This window comes from Gadus macrocephalus, chromosome 13, assembly GCF_031168955.1.
Source record: "Gadus macrocephalus chromosome 13, ASM3116895v1".
In the NCBI taxonomy this organism is placed as follows: Eukaryota; Metazoa; Chordata; class Actinopteri; order Gadiformes; family Gadidae; genus Gadus; species Gadus macrocephalus.
This window is the reverse complement of record NC_082394.1, coordinates 5,419,184-5,438,799: the sequence shown is the minus strand read 5'-3', so window position 1 is coordinate 5,438,799 and position 19,616 is coordinate 5,419,184. Positions and strand designations below refer to the sequence as shown.

Sequence of the window (19,616 nt, the reverse complement as noted above, 5' to 3'; positions counted from 1 at the left end):
GCTCTATTCAACTGAAGCGGTGATGATGATGATGATGATGATGATGATGAAGGTGATCATGTGACCTCTGTCTCCCTCCAGGGCGTGGCGGGACTCCCTGGGGTCAGAGGGGATCCGGTATGTACAGCTGGTTTCACTGCGCTCCATTAGATGTTATGCCGTGTGATGCAGTGTGATGTAGTTTGATGCAGTGTGATGCAGTGTGAAGCAGTGTGATGCAGTATGATGCAGTGTGAAGCAGTGTGATGCAGTGTGAAGCAGTGTGATGCAGTGTGAAGCAGTGTGATGTAGTGTACTGCAGTGTGATGTAGTGTGATGCAGTGTGATGCAGTGTGAAGCAGTGTGATGTAGTGTGATGTAGTGTGATGCAGTGTGATGCAGTGTGAAGCAGTGTGAAGCAGTGTGATGCAGTGTGATGTAGTGTACTGCAGTGTGATGTAGTGTGATGCAGTGTGAAGCAGTGTGAAGCAGTGTGATGTAGTGTACTGCAGTGTGATGTAGTGTGATGCAGTGTGATGCAGTGTGATGCAGTGTGAAGCAGTGTGATGCAGTGTGATGTAGTCTAACGCAGTGTGAAGCAGTGTGATGCAGTGTGATGTAGTCTAACGCAGTGTGAAGCAGTGTGATGTAGTGTGATGCAGTGTGATGTAGTGTGTAATGCAGTGTGATGCAGTGTGATGTAGTGTAATGCAGTGTGATGCAGTGTCCTCTCTCGTCCTGCAGGGGGAGCGCGGACTGGCCGGAACACTGGGATCAAAGGGGGACCGAGGGGAGAGGGTGAGTGGGAGGGGTTGGGATCAAAGCTGCCATATAGATATATATATAGATAGATAGTTATAGATAGATTGATAGATGGCTGGAAGGATCTACAGATGGATCTATAGATGGGTATAAAGATGGATCTATATAGATGCATAGAAGGATTTACTACTGATAGATCTATAGATAGATCTATATAGATAGATAGAAAGATAGAGGATCTATAGATGGATCTATGGATGGGTCCATATGGATGGATCTATATAGATAGTTAGATCTATATATATATACACACATCCACTCTTCTATCTGCCCCCTGCTTCTCCCCAGGGGGAGCCGGGCTCAGTGCTGTCTGGCGGCGGTCTTCCAGGGAGGAAAGGCGAGCCCGGGATCCCAGGAATACCGGTGAGAGACGCTACTGGTTCTGTCCTGAACTTTACTGCTGTAGACACTGCTGTAGAACGGACCCATGGTGTCCCAGCGTCGTGCTCATCAGCCCTGGGGGTCTCTGTCTCTCCCCAGGGGTCCTTGGGCCTGCCAGGCAGCAACGGCGCCAAGGGATTCACCGGCTCGCCCGGAATCCCGGGACAAGATGGACGGCCCGGACTTCCAGGAGCACAAGGCGTCTTCATCAAGGTTCATTCTCCCCGGTCTCCTTTCTCCTCTCTCCTCTCTCCTCTCTCCTCTCTCCTCTCCCCTCTCCTCTCTCCTCTCTCCTCCCCATCCTCCTCTCTCCTTTCCTTTCTCCTCCCTCCTCTCTCTCCACCTCTCTCCTTTCCTCTTTCCTCTCTCCTCTCTCCTCTCTCCTCCTCTCTCCTTTCCTCTCTCCTCCCTCCTCTCTCCTCTCCTCTCCTCCTTTGATCAATTTGAATCCTTTCTTAAATCGCTGGGGGCGCTGGGAGGACGTAGGAGACGCTGGGCGCTGCAGGAGTTCCTCCCCCGATCCTGAGGGGGCAGTAGAGCGGCCTCCTCTCTCTGGGTGGGGGAGAGGACTCACACGCTTCCTCACAACAGTTGAAACAAGACGCCGGCGCTCAGAGAGAACGCTGGACGATGGCCCTGAGGGGGGGGGGGGGGGGGGCCGGGGGTCTGAAGCCCTGAGGGTGAGGGCCGGGGGTACGAAGGCTGACCCGACCTTTATTCTTTATTGTTTGGACCGTTTCCTTGACAACCATCATATCTTGCTCTGCATAGGCCCTGATGTTGGCTCTCCAGACGTGTGGTGTGTGTGTGTGTGTGTTTGTGTGTGTCTGTGCGTGCGTGCGTGCGTGCGTGTGTGTGTAGGATGAACTAAGAAAGCAGATTTTTAATGTCATCTCTTTTCTTCTCTTTTTAATCTCCTCTTTCCCTTCTTTTTCCTACGTCTCTCTCATCTCGTTGCCTTATCGTCGCTTTTGGATGTTATTAACTGTTTCCCTGTGTTTTTGTTCTGTGTGTGTGTGTGTGGTTGTGTGTGTGTGTGTGTGTGTGTGTGTGTGTGTGTGTGTGTGTGTGTGTGTGTGTGTGTGTGTGTGTGTGTGTGTGTGTGTGTGTGTGTGTGTGTGTGTGTGTGTGTGTGTGTGTGTGTGCGCAGGGGGACAAGGGCAGCACCGGAGAGAGGGTGAGTCTTGCTACATTAGCATGTCTTATCAGGAGGTGCCCTCTCCTGCTTTAAGGATTCCTCCTCTTATCTGTCCTCTACAGGGTCCGCCGGGGAGCGGCGGCGGGGGGGCCGGGGCCGGGGACAAGGGCTCCACGGTAAGCTGTCAATCACTCACGCCGCTCTGATGTGTGAAGTGCACTGCATGCCTAAGGAGAGAAAGAGAGAGAGAGAATTTGTGTGTGATTAGAGAGAGAGAGAGAGAATTTGTGTGTGATTAGAGAGAGAGAGAGAGAGAGAGAGAGAGAGAGAGAGAGAGAGAGAGAGAGAGAGAGAGAGAGAGAGAGAGAGAGAGAGAGAGCGAGAGCGAGAGCGAGAGAGAGAGAGAGAGAGAGAACTTGTGTGTGGAGAGAGAGAGAGAGAGAGAGAGAGAGAGAGAGAGAGAGAGAGAGAGAGACAGAGACAGAGACAGAGACAGAGAGAGAGAGAACTTGTATGTGATTTAAGAGAGAGAGAGAACTTGTGTGTGTCTCTAGAGAGAGAGAGAGTCTCTCTGTGCAGGTCATTGAGTGAATCTGTCTGTTTCTCCCCAGGGTGCGACGGGCCCTATGGGGCCTCAGGGCCCGAGAGGGCTGGCGGGGGCGGCGGGCCCCAAAGGAGACAAGGTACGGTCTGCAGGACGCTCCTCTCAACAGGGCTTGGGGAGCAGGCCCCCCATGCCGTCACCACAGAGACTCTGAATGACGTCCATCTCTCTCTGTTCCTCAGGGGGAGAGCGCCGAGGGGCTGCCAGGCCCAGCAGGGAGGGCCGGAGAACCAGGAGACAGGGTGGGTGACCACCTCACCCCACCTGGCTCCTTCTCTTGTATCTCTGTTGATGCTATGGCTGTTTTTCTAAAGACGTCTTCTTGTGTCCTAGGGGCCGCGGGGGCCCTCCGGGGAGACGGGCACCAAGGTAAGACGGGGGTGGGGTCAGACCTCCAGACGGGGGCGGGGTCAGACCTCCAGACGGGGGCGGGGTCAGACCTCCAGACGGGGGGCGGGGTCAGACCTCCAGACGGGGGGCGGGGTCAGACCTCCAGACGGGGGTGGGGTCAGACCTCCAGACGGGGGGCGGGGTCAGACCTCCAGACGGGGCGGGGTCAGACCTCCAGACGGGGGGCGGGGTCAGACCTCCAGACGGGGGGCGGGGTCAGACCTCCAGACGGGGGGCGGGGTCAGACCTCCAGACGGGGGTGGGGTCAGACCTCCAGACGGGGGGCGGGGTCAGACCTCCAGACGGGGGTGGGGTCAGACCTCCAGACGGGGGGCGGGGTCAGACCTCCAGACGGGGGGCGGGGTCAGACCTCCAGACGGGGGCGGGGTCAGACCTCCAGACGGGGGGCGGGGTCAGACCTCCAGACGGGGGGCGGGGTCAGACCTCCAGACGGGGGTGGGGTCAGACCTCCAGACGGGGGCGGGGTCAGACCTCCAGACGGGGGTGGGGTCAGACCTCCAGACGGGGGGGCGGGGTCAGACCTCCAGACGGGGGTGGGGTCAGACCTCCAGACGGGGGCGGGGTCAGACCTCCAGACGGGGGGCGGGGTCAGACCTCCCGGTGTGTGGGGAGTGTTGTTATGATCAACACTCTGCTTCTCCTGACAGGGCGACCGCGGTCAGCCGGGCGAAGGCGGGGCCAAAGGGGACCGGGTGAGTCACATGACACACATTCTGCCGTCCGGTAGGCCGACCTATCTGACCTGAGATATAAACTTTAGATTAATATCTGAGGTCTGAAGCTCAGAATTCAGGGAACCAGGTGTTTCGCTTTCTTTCGATTTGTTTCAATCCATCATGTTTCTGGGAAGGAACGATGGGCTAACTAAAGTTTTAGATCAACCCTGTGGAGACTGCTACTGTGCACAGCAGGACTGCTGGACCAGAGGTTCTGCTGTAACACAGTAGGACTGCTGGACCAGAAGAAGTTCTGCTGTAACTCAGTAAGACTGCTGGACCAGAGGTTCTGCTGGAACACAGTAGGACTGCTGGACCAGAGGTTCTGCTGGAACACAGTAGGACTGCTGGACCAGAGGTTCTGCTGTAACACAGTAGGACTACTGGACCAGAGGTTCTGCTGGAACACAGTAGGACTGCTGGACCAGAGGTTCTGCTGGAACACAGTAGGACTACTGGACCAGAGGTTCGGCTGGAACACAGTAGGACTGCTGGACCAGAGGTTCTGCTGGAACACAGTAGGACTGTTGGACCAGAGGTTCTGCTGGAACACAGTAGGACTACTGGACCAGAGGTTCTGCTGGAACACAGTACTGCTGGATCCTAGGTGACCCACCGGGTGGTCAGCGTACGGGTCCCTGTCTCAAACGCTTTGCTGTCTGCTGTTTCAGGGCGACCGGGGACCGGCCGGAGAAGCTGGGGAAAGAGTGAGTAAATAATGGAAGAGAGTGTGAGGAGAGAGTGAGTATATAATGGGAGAGAGTGAGAGGTGTGAGTGAGTACATAAGGGGAGAGAGTGAGAGGAGAGAGAGTAAGGAGAGAGTGAGTATATACAGGGAGAGAGTGAGGAGAGAGTGAGTATGTACAGGGAGAGAGTGAGTATATACAGGGAGAGAGTGAGGAGAGAGTGAGTATGTACAGGGAGAGAGTGAGTATATACAGGAGAGAGTAAAAGTGAATATACACGGGGAGAGGGTGAGTAAGTACTGGGAGAGAGTGAGGGGAGAGTGAGTATATAGGGGGAGAGAGTGAGGAGAAAGTGAGGAGAGAGTGAGTATATACGGGGAGAGTGAGGAGAGAGTGAGTATATACGGGGAGGATGAGGAGAGAGTGAGGAGAGAGTGAGTATATGCAGGGAGAGAGTGAGTATGTACGAGGAGAGAGTGTATTCCTAGCTCCACGATCAACCTCCTCTGTCTCTCTAATGTGTCTCACAGGGGGAGTCGGGCAAACCAGGGCTGACGGGCCCAGCAGGACTCCGGGTAAGTGGCTGACCAGAGGCTCCCTGCTGAGGCTCCATCACTCTCTCTGTCTCTGTCTCTGTCTCTGTCTCTGTCTCTGTCTCTCCCTCTCTCTCTCCGTCTGTCTGTCTGTCTGTCTGTCTGTCTGTCTGTCTGTCTGTCTGTCTGTCTGTCTGTCTGTCTGTCTCTGACTGACTCTCTCTCTCTCTCTCTCTCTCTCTCTCTCTCTCTATCTCTCTCTCTCCCTCCCTCCTTCCCTCCCTCCCTCCCTCCCTCCCTCCCTCCCTCCCTCCCTCTCTCTTGATATAGATCCCTCTCCGTTTAATTTTTTTTCCTCTCTCTTAAACTCTGTAGCACTTTGAGATTTCTGAATGTAAAGTGCTCTGCAAATTAAATATATTATTATTATTATTAGATATAGATAAAGGTAAAGATGGGGCTGGTTTCTATGGCTTCTATGGAGTATTAAAGGTGCCTTCCTTCCCTGACTCTCTGTTTGTCTCCAGGGGCTCCCAGGGTCCAGTGGACCGCAGGGCGAGAAGGTAGGTCCAGTCATCGAGAGACGTCTCTTCACTGACCACATGAGCCGATCCTGTGGTCAGCTCTAGACACTGATGTCTCTTCAGCGACCACATGCTGTGGTGCAGTAGCTCATCCTGTTGTTTTTCTCACAGGGAAACGAGGGAGCGCGCGGAGAACCTGGCAGAACTGTAAGCAATGCAATCCAATATTGGTCCTCATTTCATCGTTTGATGTCAGAGTGTGAGTCCGCCCCATGGCAGATTGGAAGACGATGATCCTGAAAGTGTTCATGTTTGTTTGTCCCATCCAGGGTCCTGGCCTCATGGGGAAGAAAGGGGACCAGGTAGGCTTCACCTCCAAAGACAAACATCTCACACACACGTTGAGGTCAAACATCTACCACACACACTGACTTCCACGCTGAGGTCAAACATCTTCCATACACGCTGAGGTCAAACGTCTCCCACACACACTGACCTCCACGCTGAGGTCAAACATCTCCCATGCCTGCCTGAGGTCAAACATCTTCCATATGAACTGACCTCCACGCTGAGGTCAAACAGCTCCTACACACTCTGACCTCCACGCTGAGGTCAAACATCTCCCACGCCTGCCGACCTCCCAGTGACGAACGTCTTCTCTCCTCCCAGGGCGAGCGAGGCCCTGCTGGCCCCGAGGGGCCCACCGCGGAGAACGGGACCCCCGGTGGGAAGGGGGACAAGGTGAGCTTCCTTCTGGAGGGCGGGGCCGCCTGGGGGTCCAGGCTGGGTCCACTGTAGAGGGGGCTTGTCGCATAAGGAGAAGGACAGTGTCATACTCCATATCTGATAATGAAGCTGTGAAGGTACATCAGCGTGTCCCTCTTCTAACCTGAAGTGTGTTTGTTCTTAAGGGCTCGCCTGGCTCTGGAGCTCCGGGCCAACCTGGAGTCAAAGGAGAGCCTGGAGATCGGGTCAGTACAAGGGGGGTTTGTTCTAGCGCTACTAAGAAAAAAACAGCGAACTCAAGCTATTACCATCCTCTGTTGTGTATGAATTATTCCGAGCCAAACGTCAGTTGGGGTCATTCTCTTCTTCTCACATTCTGCTTTCTTCCCCAGGGTCCAGCGGGCCTTAGCGGCAAGCCGGGAGCAAAGGTACTGAGGCTGCCCCCCCCCCCCCCCTGGAGCTCACCTGTTACCACCTGGTGATGCTGTCAGACTTAAGTACCACAGCCCCACGCTGGTTCTCTGTCTAGGGGGAATGCAGGCCAGGCGGTGGCCCTTGTGATTATTCATCCCATGAATAGGGATGTTCAGGGACAGCACCAAGGGGAGGGGGGGGGGGTTGTGGAGCTTAAACCACTCTCCCTCTCTGCTGGAGTCCCCCGACAAACGCTGATAACAAGAGACGATGATTAATATCCCAAGCCATTAGGGTTTACTCTGAAAGACTGTATTCAGATCCATTTGTTCGGATGAAACATTCTCTATGGTTCTGGTACTTCATCCCATTACTCTGCTTCCTGAGGCCTGACCTCAGGAACGATATAGATAGGCACATCAATTATTTTAATTAATAATAATTTCAATAAGGGATTTGAGGCAGATTTCTTGGTAATGAACAAAATTGATGACTATTCTCAACTGGTGGAATATATAAGAAATAATAATAACGATTTGATCGGTTATGTTCTAGACATTAGACAATCCATGCAACATACTAATCAAACTATATCAATTACTCCGAAAATATTCACAAGGTGTGCATGCAAACAAAGATAGACAGCCTGACCAGAAGGTCTAACCAGAAAGTATACCTCCAGATGTCTGACCAGAAGGTCTAATCAGAAGGTCTGACCAGAAGGTCTAACCAGAAGGTATACCTCCAGAGGTCTGACCAGAAGGTCTAATCAGAAGGCCCACCTCCAGAAGGTTCACCTCCAGAAGGTCCACCTCCAGGGGTCTGACCAGAAGGTCCACCTCCAAAAGGTCCACCTCCAGAAGGTCCACCTCCAGAAGGTCTACCTCCAGAGGTGTGACCAGAAGGTCCACCTCCAGAAGGTCCACCTCCAGGGGTCTGACCAGAAGGTCCACCTCCAAAAGGTCCACCTCCAGAAGGTGTACCTCCAGAAGGTGTACCTCCAGAAGGTCCACCTCCAGAAGGTCTACCTCCAGAAGGTCCACCTCCAGAGGTCTACCTCCAGAGGTGTGACCAAAAGGTCCACCTCCAGAGGTCTAACCCCCGGCTCTTTTCCAGGGGGACTCCGGCGATCCAGGGGAGCGAGGGGAGAACGGACGGCCCGGACTCCCAGGAAAGAACGGCCTTGTCGGGAAGCAGGTTGGACGATTCCTTCAGTCTCACAGAACCAACTAGACATCGATACATGATATATGTTATGAATCCGTTATATTATATATCTAGGACAGCCTTGGGACCTTCAGCCGGCCGACTTATTCAAACTGAACTGAAACTAGTTTGATTCCTATGCTCCTCCTAGATCAGTGTCGAGGTGTCCCTGGGCAAGACACCTGTGAATGTGAATGTGTGTATGAATAGGTGAACGTCGGTGAACGTGAACGAGGCAGTATTGTAACGCGCTGGTAACAGAAGCGCTGTATAAATGCGGTCCATTCAGCAGTTAGTCCCGACTTATCGTGCAGCCTCTTAAGTTTAGTTCTAGTTAGCTCATAGCCGGGTTTATCATCTTGCTTGAGACGTCTAACTGTCCCATGGTGGCTTTCTCATTCTCCCCAATGCCTTTCCAAAGATGCCACCACAGAGGTAAAGTCATGTGACGTGTTCCCATCGAAGTTGCCTTTCTAAAGCCAAGAGCTCTCTGGTTGTCAATGAGGGGACTGGTCGCCTAAGAGAGGTTCACTCATGATCCACGTTTGTGTTACAGGGGGAGAAAGGAGACCGAGGGGAGGAGGGCACTCCTGTAAGTCTTTGTTTTATCATCTGCTCAGTCCTGCAGACTTCTTTCTTCTCCACCTCTATAACCAGTTAGACGCTTTGGAGCCCCTATCGTCAAATTCATGTTCTTTTTGTAATTATTTGAACACTCTTCTTCGATGGGATTATCCTGACATGTAAAGACTTACGCAGGGTAACCTCTTGTTACTAATTTTCTTTTTCTGTTCTGACCCTGTTTCACCACCAGGGGGAGTCTGGTCTTCCAGGAAAGAACGGCGAGAGAGGACTAAGGGTATTTTATGACTAAGTGTCGATGCTCCACACACCAAATCATAATTTCTACTATAGTATAGTGTTTAGCTTCACCAGCGCCATCCATAGTTTGTTAACCTGTTAGTTGGCTAGTGAACTGCTGCAGGGTAACATCCCCTGGATAATGACATGCCGTCTCTCCAGGGCCTGGCGGGTCAGCCTGGACGACTCGGCGACAAAGGGGACCCCGGAGACCCAGGGCTGGGCGGGCGAAACGTGAGGCAACTTTACTATAGTACCCCAATATTAATTTAGTACCCCAATTTGACTATAGCATCCCAAGTTTACTACAGTAGCCCAAGTTTAAGATAGTACCCTATGTTAACTTTCGTACCCCAAGTTTACTAAGGTACCCCATGTTTACTAAGGTAACCCATGTTTACTCCACTGGAATCGTTGTAATTATCAAGCTATGTCTGGTTTAGTACTGGTTAATCACCCAACTGGTTTAGAACCCACGGTAATGGAGCTTCAACAGGTATCAGAATGTATTGATCCTCTATGTCTGGTACTGTAAATGTGATCAACAGGTATCAGAGTGTATTGATCCTCTATGTCTGGTACTGTAAAGTTGATCAGCAGGTATCAAAGTGTATTGATCCTCTATGTCTGGTTGCAGGGAAGTCCTGGAGCTACCGGACCAAGAGGGGATAAAGGAGACGAGGTGTGTGTTTGTGTGTGTGTGTGTGTGTGTGTGTGTGTGTGTGTGTGTGTGTGTGTGTGTGTGTGTGTGTGTGTGTGTGTGTGTGTGTGTGTGTGTGTGTGTGTGTGTGTGTGTGTGTGTGTGTGTGTGTTTATAGCGTTTATATCGTTGTGTTCTCCTCTTTTCTTGCAGGGGGCCACAGGCCCTGCTGGACCACCTGGGAAAGTGGTGAGGAATTGTATATTCACATTCATATTTTATTTATTGGTTCTGTTATGAAAGTTATGGGCCCTGCCCATAACTTTAATATTCATAAACATGAATGATGTAAGTGAAGGACACTGGACCCTTGTGTCCCTATGGCTCTGATGACCCGAACCCTAACCTAACCCTAACCTAACCTAACCCTAACTCTGTCCCATCAGCTGGACCTCATGCCTCAGCTGAAAGGAGAACGAGGAGACAAGGTACGCTCTCCTTTATCAGATCCAAACCATCCCCAAAAGATTTGTTGCCGTTTCACATATGATCTATGATTAATGTGGACGGCTGCACAAACAACTAATAATCTGATGTTGTCGACAGGTCTATAACTCTCCCCCTCACCTTTCAGTAGATGTTCTTTGCCCTCTAGAGTCACTAGCTTAAAGTCAATTCATTGGACACGCCTGGGATCGAACCCACGGCTTTATACACAGCTACACACAGCTACCCACAGCTTAGAACCACCCTTAATACATTGACAATGAGCTACACCCCCTTCCCTTGGCACCACCCTGACTACGTAGACACTGAGCTACACCACCTTCTCTTAGCACCACCCTGACTACGTAGACACTGAGCTACACCACCTTCCCTTGGCACCACCCTGACTACGTAGACACTGAGCTACACCCCCTTCCCTTGGCACCACCCTGACTACGTAGACACTGAGCTACACCACCTTCCCTTGGCACCACCCTGACTACGTAGACACTGAGCTACACCACCTTCCCTTGGCACCACCCTGACTACGTAGACACTGAGCTACACCACCTTCCCTTGGCACCACCCTGACTACGTAGACACTGAGCTACACCACCTTCCCTTGGCACCACCCTGACTACGTAGACACTGAGCTACACCACCTTCCCTTGGCACCACCCTGACTACGTAGACACTGAGCTACACCACCTTCCCTTTGCACCACCCTGACTACGTAGACACTGAGCTACACCACCTTCCCTTTGCACCACCCTGACTACGTAGACACTGAGCTACACCACCTTCCCCAGCTCTCTAACCTGCAATGTTTGGGTCCCCAGGGAGACGCAGGCGACCCCGGAGAGCACGGCAGCAAGGGGCCCCAGGGCGTGGCCGGGGGCCCCGGAGCCCCAGGGATACGGGTGAGTGAGGACCGCCCTTCAGACACACGCCCGGTCCGACCCCACCGACCTGGGCATGGTTGGTTGGTTTATGACTGGTGGGGTTATGGTTCCCGCTGTTCCTAGATGGCGTGGTTACTGGTTTGCGTGGTTATGGTGGGCGTGGTTATGGTTGCCATGGTTCCTAGATGGCGTGGTTACTGATTGGTGTTTTCTGCCCCCTGTCAGGGTGTTGAGGGGCAGCGTGGACCCTTGGGAGCCAGAGTGAGTATACTAGTTAAATTAGTTATATTAGTTAGTATACTAGTTATATTAGTTAGTATACTAGTTATATTAATTAAATTAGTTATGATACTAGTTGTATTAGTTAGCATACTAGTTATACAAGTTAGTGTATTATATAAGTTAGGATACTAGTTATATTAGTTAGCATATTAGTTAGTATATTAGTTAATGTATTTTATTTTAAAGTGCAGAATCCCCCTGTTGTGAATGACCCCCCTTCCTCTGACAGTTACTCTTACTTCCTTTCTGCCCCCCAGGGCGACAGTGGAGAACGAGGACCCCCTGGGGAGAAGGTAGGGGCCGGACCCTGCTACAGCCTCCTCAGACTCATGATGAGGATAGAAGTCATTCTGGTGCCTGAGACAGACAGCGTCTGCATATTGCTATTGTTAGCCTTGGGTTAGGGTTAGGGTTAGTGTTAGCCTTGGGTGAAGGTTAGGGTTAGGGTTAGTGTTAGCCTTGGGTTAGGGTTAGGGTTAGGGTAGCCTTGGGTTAGGGTTAGTGTTAGCCTTGGGTTAGGATTAGGGCTAGTGTTAGCCTTGGGTTAGGGTTAGGGCTAGTGTTAGCCTTAGGTTAGGGTTAGTGTTAGCCTTGGGTTAGGGTTAGTGTTAGCCTTGGGTTAGGGTTAGTGTTAGCCTTGGGTTAGGGTTAGTGTTAGCCTTGGGTTAGGGTTAGTGTTAGCCTTGGGTTAGGGTTAGTGTTAGCCTTGAGTTAGGGTTAGTGTTAGCCTTGGGTTAGGGTTAGGGTTAGTGTTAGCCTTGGGTTAGGATTAGGGTTAGGGTTAGCCTGTCCCCAGTGACTGACCGCCTGTGTCTGACCGAAGGGGGAGCGAGGTGCTTCTGGTCTGGATGGACGAGCCGGTCTGGACGGTAAACCAGGGCCGGTCGGGCCCTCTGGCCAGCAGGTGAACTCATTCTTTTCCTTCTGAATCTTTATGCTGCCAAACCTTTAAAAGGCCTCAAAATGGAGACTGAACACACATGAGAACGGTTATGAAAAGAGTTTAATGATGCTGTCTGTCCTCAGGGAGACGCTGGGAAGCTGGGCAATCCAGGACGCGATGTGAGTACACACACAAACACACCCACTCGCACACCCGCACACGCACACACACACACACACACACACACACACACACACACACACACACACACAGGTAGTTGCCATAAAGCTCTGTAATGCTTCCACCTGGTGAGGCGACACCAGGGACTTGGTGGGGTGGGGAGGTGGTCCCAGAGATCAGAGCTGTGGAGGCTGGTGACTGTGGAGGCCGGTGGCATGGTAGAGCTTGAATGACAGCTTAAACCATCGTTCAACCGATTCAAATTGATTTCCTCTCAATGGAACCAAACAAGCATCCATTAATCCATCCTTAACCATCATATTAATCTAATCGGACACTGACACACCTGCTCCATGTTTTTAATGAATGATTTGCTTGGTCATTAATCTCTGCCTCCCACAATATTTTCCTCTCTGTCCACCAGAAGCATCTCGTTAATATATTACTTTACAGGGGAGAGCTTGACTCCACACAGAGAAGAGGTCAGAGTACCAGACAACCTGGTCTACCGCTGGCCTTGTGTTGGTTTAAGTCATTTTGCCGCTATAGACTCTGTTTGTGGTTTGAGGGCTGAGAGATTTAGTTTGTTTTGGTCCAAATTAGCATTTAGCATTTGGTGGGCCTTGTGTTTACAAAACAACTTGAATCTTTGAATGTGGGGATAGAACATGATACTGTGTGCAAATAATGAATAATAGATGAGCTAAGATTATTGTGGTAAAGGGCGTACTCATAAATCACTGGATATTAGTATTAGTGTTATTGTGTACAGTACAGGACATTGCATTATGTAAAACTCTGCCCTTTACATAGCTCACATAGCTCACCGATGACATTTCATAGAGCCTCATTTAACATGAAGTAATGGAAAGCTGAAAGGTCTCTTTTTCGTACCGTATAAGAGTACAGATCCTACCACAGCCCACTCTCTCACACCATTCATGGATTCATCTGGATTCATGTGAACATCTGGATTTATGCGACTAGTTTAGTTTGTGCTTCTTGTAGAGGGTGTGTGTTTAGTATTAGCTGATATTAGCTGATAATACTTCTGCCTTTCTTTGAATACAACTGTACACTTCCAAGAGGTGAAATGGTCGTTCCACTACAGGTATTCAATTATGTTCATGACAAAAGTGACAAAAGAAAATCAGATGGCATTCGAATAGTGTATTACCCAGCTTTGAAGATGACTCAGTTCTGATGAGTCAGTCAGGACGTTCATTGGCACACACTCACAAATTCTGCTTTGGACGCTGATCCAACCAGAGAATCCAACAGATGCTTTTTAAGAAACACTTTTTTTAATCAATGCGATTAATTTTCTGCTGTAATATATTTTGGGTCAAATGATTTATTTCTTTAGTAAGTAGCCGTGAAGCAAGATAATGTTTGGTTATGCTGTACACTATCCTTTATGTAACATTACAGTACACACAACCGTACTGCAGAGGGTGCTGTGGAGCTGATCCCTACCTTAACACACTCACATCTCTTCTGCTAAGGAATTTACATGGTTTCCATTTTGAGAGCAATCCCACATTAGATTAGCATGATTCAATGTTAGAACAATTCTAATTTGTAAAAGTAAATAACCTGTATGGTTAGCTAATCAAGGAAGGACGTAGATAAGCTCGGTGGGCCGACGTGTGGACACATTAAGTGTAATCGGTAAACGATGGATTCTGTCTGATGCTTTAATGTTCTTTCCTCTCCCCAGGGTCTCCCAGGCCTCCGGGGCGACCAGGGACCGTCGGGCCCCTCGGGGCCCCCAGGCATCCCAGGGACCGCTGTGAGTGTTGCTGACCCTGAGACATGCTGTGTATGAAGGGCTCCAGGGGCCTCAGTGTTCAGGGGCCACAGTGTTCAGGGGCCTCAGTGTTCAGGGGCCACAGTGTTCAGGGGCCACAGTGTTCAGGGGCCTCAGTGTTCAGGGGCCACAGTTGTGCTCCTTGTGTTAAACACACGGTGTGTTTTCTCTGTACTCCTCTGTCATCAGGGCAAAGCAGGCGACGACGGCAAACCAGGGACCCCGGGCAAAATGGTGACTCGTCTGTCTGTGTGTCTGTCTGTCTGTCTGTCTCTCTGTCTGGATCTTCGTCTGTCTGCCTGTCTGGATGTCCGGCCGTCTGTCTGTCTATGTGCCTGTCTGTCTGATTGTCTCTCTGTTGGACCGACTCATGTGATTGTGTTTTGAAGTCATTGGTTGGTACTAATGTGGTTCACTGCTCCACCGCAGGAGAGCTTTTTATTTATTTCAGGCACTGCCGCGTAACGGCCTCCTGCTGTTGTCATCAGGAGCGGAGTTGACTTATTGACCCCCTCTTGTCCTCAAGTGTTAATCTAGACTCACTGACCTACTCTGGTCCTAAACTGTTAAATAGACTAATTGACCCACTCTGGTCCTAAGGTGTTTATCTAGACTCACTGACCCACTCTGGTCCTAAGGTGTTTATCTAGACTCATTGACCCACTCTGGTCCTATAGTGTTTATCTAGACTCACTGACCCACTCTGGTCCTAAGGTGTTTATCTAGACTCATTGACCCACTCTGGTCCTATAGTGTTTATCTAGACTCACTGACCCACTCTGGTCCTAAAGTGTTTATCTAGACTCACTGACCCACTCTGGTCCTAAAGTGTTTATCTAGACTCACTGACCCACTCTGGTCCTAAAGTGTTTATCTAGACTCACTGACCCACTCTGGTCCTAAAGTGTTTATCTAGACTCACTGACCCACTCTGGTCCTAAAGTGTTTCTCTAGACTCAGTACTCGCTAGTCCTAAAGTGTTCTGTGTTACTCTGCAGGGAGAGGAAGGCGTACCGGGGGAAGACGGGAGGAAGGTGGGTGTGGAACGAGCTTTCCCTAGCTGCTTTAGAGCCCAAACACCAGCGAGCTGTAAGCCTGCTTTAGAGCCCAAACACCAGCGAGCTGTAAGCCTGCTTTAGAGCCCAAACACCAGCGAGCTGTAAGCCTCCTTTAGAGCCCAAACGCCAGCGAGCTGTAAGCCTGCTTTAGAGCCCAAACACCAGCGAGCTGTAAGCCTGCTTTAGAGCCCAAACACCAGCGAGCTGTAAGCCTGCTTTAGACGGCAAACACCAGCGAGCTGTAAGCCTGTTTTAGAGCCCAAACACCAGCAAACTGTAAGCCTGCTTTAGAGCCCAAACACTAGCAAGCTGTAAGCCTGCTTTAGAGCCCAAACACCAGCAAGCTGTAAGCCTGCTTTAGAGCCCAAACACCAGTGACCTCTTTCGGGCCCAAACCCCAGCGAGCTGTAAGCCTGCTTTGGACACCAAACCCCAGCGAGCTGTAAGCCTGCTTTAGACACCAAACACCAGCGAGCTGTAAGCCTGCTTTGGACACCAAACCCCAGCGAGCTGTAAGCCAGCTTTAGACACCAAACACCAGCGAGCTGTAAGCCTGCTTTAGACGCCAAACACCAGCAAGCTGTAAGCCTGATTTGGAGCCCAAACAACAGCGAGCTCTTTAGATCCCAAAAACAAGCGTCTGTAAGCCAGCCTCCAGCCATAGAATGCGACGCAGCGTAGTAATCTGCACCCAATTATTAGGAGTGCAAATATGGACGTCCGGGTGATGATCCAGAGATCGGCTCATAGCTTTAGAAAGACCATCCATTCGAAGCAGCCATCCATTATCTCCCTGCCTCGCCGTAATATCAATCTAGACTCACTTGGTAACTGCAGCTATGTATATACCTGTGTATATATATTCATATATATATTTCACCCTCACAATCCTAACGTCATCCTTTTCATCGGCAGGGCGACAAAGGAGACGGAGGAGCCGCTGGAAGAGATGTCAGTTCCACCAGATCTTCTCGGATGTTTATTACCCCCCTTCCCCTTTCTCTCTCTCTCTCTCTCTCTCTCTCTCTCTCTCTCTCTCTCTCTCTCTCTCTCTCTCTCTCTCTCTCTCTCTCTCTCTCTCTCTCTCTCTCTCTCTCTCTCTCTCTCTCTCTCTCTCTCTCCTTCTCCCTCTGCCTATCCCTCTGGGGGGAGGCTCAGAGTGGGTGGGGGGGGGGGTCAGCCTCCTGCTGTGACTCTGTGCTGGAGCCCTGGTGGCTGCAGGGCGGGGCTGATGCTGTGGTGTGGGCGTGTCTCCCCAGGGCCGCGACGGACTGAAGGGCGAGCGGGGGCTGGCGGGGCCCTCCGGCCCGGCGGGGGCGGCCGGTCTCCCCGGGGTGCCGGGCGGCATCGGACCCCCTGGACAGGTGAGACACTCGGTACCCCCCCCCCCCTCTGAGGAGAGGGTCTCATGGGGATCAGGGCGTCATGTGATGAGCGGCTCTCCTGAGAACGCTCCTCATGGTGGTTCTCTCTGGTGTTCCCCTCAGGTGGTGTACGTGAAGGGGGCTGCCGTGGCACCCGTGGCCGGACCCCAGGGACCCCCCGGAGCCACGGTAACGCATGACTGAACCACGCAGCACCACTGACCACTTTGTTCACATCATTTCAGGACACAAGCACTCTGAGCCGGGTCTGGTGGAGACGTGATTACCTCACACTTCTATCGCTCACACTATCGTTCACTCTCTTAACAGTTCGAGATTGAGAATAGAAGATCTGTGCCAACGTAAAAAGAGCCACACAGATACACGCCCCCAGAGTGTTTAAGACCCCCGTTGAGCGGGACGGCGTGGGCTGCGCCTGTGCCTCACTGTCTTCTCTTTGTGTTCTGTTTGTTGCTGCTCCCCCTCTGCATCCACCTCCTCCACCACCACCACCACCACCACCACCTGCTCCACCTCCACCACCTCCACCACCATCTCCTCCACCACCACCATCTCCGCCACCACCTGCTCCACCTCCACCACCTCCACCACCATCTCCTCCACCACCACCATCTCCGCCACCACCTCCTCCGCCACCTCCACCATCACCACCTCCACCTCCTCCTCCACCATCACCACCACCTCCTCCACCATCGACACCACCACCTGCTCCTCCTCCACCACCATCACCACCACCTCCTCCACCATCGACACCACCGCCCTCCTCCAACTCCTCCATCTCCTCCACATCCTCCGCCGCCACCATCTCCGCCACCATCCCCAACACCTCCTCCACCATCACCACCATCTTCTCCGTCACCTCCTCCGTCACACTCCACCACCACCACCTCTTCCACCACCTCCACCTTGTCCACCCTCCCGCCGCCTGCAGGGCGTGTCGGGCTCCCCAGGCGTGATGGGACCCAGGGTGAGTCCATGCCCTCGTTGATCTTAGCTCTGTCTCGGTGGTCCGTCTTCTCTCTGACCGCAGCTCTGCTCTGTTCCAGGGGGATCGAGGGCCCCATGGAGCCAAGGGGGACACGGTGAGTGGCCCTCTGTTATGACCCCCATCCACCATAGCCACGGGGGGGGGGGGGGGGGGGTGGTTCTGGGAGAGGTTTTATGTTCTCATCCCGATCCTGAACTCTGTGTGTGGACAGGGCGACCCCGGAGAGGACGGAGCGCCGGGAAGACCGGGAACGGCGGTGGTGAGGCGACTCTGAGCACGACAGGAAGTGGCCGTGTTGGCCCAGAGGTCAGGGGTTAACGTTTCTCCTTCTGTCTCTCCTTGATCAGGATGTGCAGAAAGCGCTGTCCAACCTGGGGATCCTGGTGAGCCCCTCATACGGTCACACCTGGAACACATCACCCTGTAGATAGAGGACACCTCACCCTGTAGATAGAGGACACATCACCCTGTAGATAGAGGACACATCACCCTGTAGATAGAGGACACCTCACCCTGTAGATAGAGGACACATCACCCTGTAGATAGAGGACACCTCACCCTGTAGATAGAGGACACCTCACCCTGTAGATAGAGGACACCTCACCCTGTAGATAGAGGACATCACACCCTGTAGATACAGAACACCTCACCCTGTAGATAGAGGACACCTCACCCTGTAGATAGAGGACACCTCACCCTGTAGATAGAGGACACATCACCCTGTAGATAGAGGACACCTCACCCTGTAGATAGAGGACACCTCACCCTGTAGATAGAGGACACATCACCCTGTAGATAGAGGACAGCTCACCCTGTAGATAGAGGACAGCTCACCCTGTAGATACAGAACACCTCACCCTGTAGATAGAGGACACCTCACCCTGTAGATAGAGGACACCTCACCCTGTAGATAGAGGACATCACACCCTGTAGATAGAGGACACCTCACCCTGTAGATACAGAACACCTCACCCTGTATTTACAGAACACCTCACCCTGTAGTTACAGAACACCTCACCCTGTAGATAGAGAACATCACACCCTGTAGATAGAGAAGTCCTCACCCTTTAGAACACCTCACCCTTTAGATAGAGAACAGCTCACCCTATAGATACAGAACACCTCGTCCAGTAGATACAGAACACCTCACCCTGTAGGACACCTCACCCTGTAGGACACCTCACCCTGTAGGACACCTCACCCTGTAGGACACCTCACCCCGTAGAACACCTCACCCTGTAGGACACCTCACCCTGTAGGACACCTCACCCTGTAGAACACCTCACCCTGTAGGACACCTCACCCTGTAGGACACCTCACCCTGTAGGACACCTCACCCTGTAGGACACCTCACCCTGTAGGACACCTCACCCTGTAGAACAGCTCACCCTGTAGGACACATCACCCTGTAGGACACCTCACCCTGTAGGACACCTCACCCTGTAGAACCAGAACCCCTCCAGGAGACTCACCTGTGCCCTGCTGCCCCCCAGGTGTCGGACCTGAAGGTGGTGGTGGACCGGAGGGACCTCCTCGTGACCCCCCCGGTCCTGAAGCCCCAGAAGGGCCAGCATGGCGAGCCCGGGGAGCAGGGGAGCCGGGGCCCCACGGGGGCCGACGTGAGTAGCCTCTGGGGGTCAGGACCGGCCCTCTTTGATGACATCACAGCTGGATCACTTAGTACCAGGCTGTGACGGTCTTCCTCACGGACGGCGGACTCATGGTTCTCCTCTGACCCAGGGACTCCGCGGCTTACCGGGGGAGAAGGGCCCTAAAGGAGACCAGGGGGAGCGGGGCCCGGCTGGGGCCACCGGCCCCACAGGGAGGGCCATCGGAGAGCGCGGACCAGAAGGACCCCCCGGACAGGCCGGAGAGCCCGGCAAGCCTGGAATACCCGGCGTTCCCGGCAGAGCGGGGGAACTGGGAGAGGCTGGGAGGCCTGGGGAGAAGGTGGGAGGACGGACCTGGCGCCTAAATGTCCTTCTACATGGGACATGGTG

General features: G+C 52.5%; 1 protein-coding gene across 1 annotated transcript in view; it reads left to right on the top strand.

Annotated features, from left to right (window-relative positions):
* Positions 1 to 19,616, top strand: part of col7a1 (collagen, type VII, alpha 1) — a 66,887-nt gene that overhangs the window by 31,439 nt on the left and 15,832 nt on the right. Inside the window, exons 34-75 of the mRNA XM_060069927.1 lie at positions 82 to 117; positions 724 to 777; positions 1,090 to 1,164; positions 1,282 to 1,395; positions 2,333 to 2,359; positions 2,443 to 2,496; positions 2,923 to 3,003; positions 3,107 to 3,166; positions 3,258 to 3,293; positions 3,983 to 4,027; positions 4,723 to 4,758; positions 5,269 to 5,313; positions 5,799 to 5,834; positions 5,967 to 6,002; positions 6,125 to 6,157; positions 6,465 to 6,536; positions 6,707 to 6,766; positions 6,914 to 6,949; positions 8,052 to 8,132; positions 8,698 to 8,733; positions 8,956 to 9,000; positions 9,165 to 9,236; positions 9,640 to 9,684; positions 9,856 to 9,891; positions 10,089 to 10,130; positions 10,968 to 11,048; positions 11,256 to 11,291; positions 11,570 to 11,605; positions 12,136 to 12,216; positions 12,339 to 12,374; positions 14,096 to 14,167; positions 14,375 to 14,419; positions 15,184 to 15,219; positions 16,159 to 16,194; positions 16,503 to 16,607; positions 16,731 to 16,796; positions 17,560 to 17,595; positions 17,675 to 17,710; positions 17,828 to 17,875; positions 17,964 to 17,999; positions 19,110 to 19,235; positions 19,357 to 19,566. Coding sequence (XP_059925910.1) covers positions 82 to 117; positions 724 to 777; positions 1,090 to 1,164; positions 1,282 to 1,395; positions 2,333 to 2,359; positions 2,443 to 2,496; positions 2,923 to 3,003; positions 3,107 to 3,166; positions 3,258 to 3,293; positions 3,983 to 4,027; positions 4,723 to 4,758; positions 5,269 to 5,313; positions 5,799 to 5,834; positions 5,967 to 6,002; positions 6,125 to 6,157; positions 6,465 to 6,536; positions 6,707 to 6,766; positions 6,914 to 6,949; positions 8,052 to 8,132; positions 8,698 to 8,733; positions 8,956 to 9,000; positions 9,165 to 9,236; positions 9,640 to 9,684; positions 9,856 to 9,891; positions 10,089 to 10,130; positions 10,968 to 11,048; positions 11,256 to 11,291; positions 11,570 to 11,605; positions 12,136 to 12,216; positions 12,339 to 12,374; positions 14,096 to 14,167; positions 14,375 to 14,419; positions 15,184 to 15,219; positions 16,159 to 16,194; positions 16,503 to 16,607; positions 16,731 to 16,796; positions 17,560 to 17,595; positions 17,675 to 17,710; positions 17,828 to 17,875; positions 17,964 to 17,999; positions 19,110 to 19,235; positions 19,357 to 19,566 — 2,415 coding nt within the window. The remainder of the gene's footprint in view (positions 1 to 81; positions 118 to 723; positions 778 to 1,089; positions 1,165 to 1,281; positions 1,396 to 2,332; positions 2,360 to 2,442; positions 2,497 to 2,922; positions 3,004 to 3,106; positions 3,167 to 3,257; positions 3,294 to 3,982; positions 4,028 to 4,722; positions 4,759 to 5,268; positions 5,314 to 5,798; positions 5,835 to 5,966; positions 6,003 to 6,124; positions 6,158 to 6,464; positions 6,537 to 6,706; positions 6,767 to 6,913; positions 6,950 to 8,051; positions 8,133 to 8,697; positions 8,734 to 8,955; positions 9,001 to 9,164; positions 9,237 to 9,639; positions 9,685 to 9,855; positions 9,892 to 10,088; positions 10,131 to 10,967; positions 11,049 to 11,255; positions 11,292 to 11,569; positions 11,606 to 12,135; positions 12,217 to 12,338; positions 12,375 to 14,095; positions 14,168 to 14,374; positions 14,420 to 15,183; positions 15,220 to 16,158; positions 16,195 to 16,502; positions 16,608 to 16,730; positions 16,797 to 17,559; positions 17,596 to 17,674; positions 17,711 to 17,827; positions 17,876 to 17,963; positions 18,000 to 19,109; positions 19,236 to 19,356; positions 19,567 to 19,616) is intronic.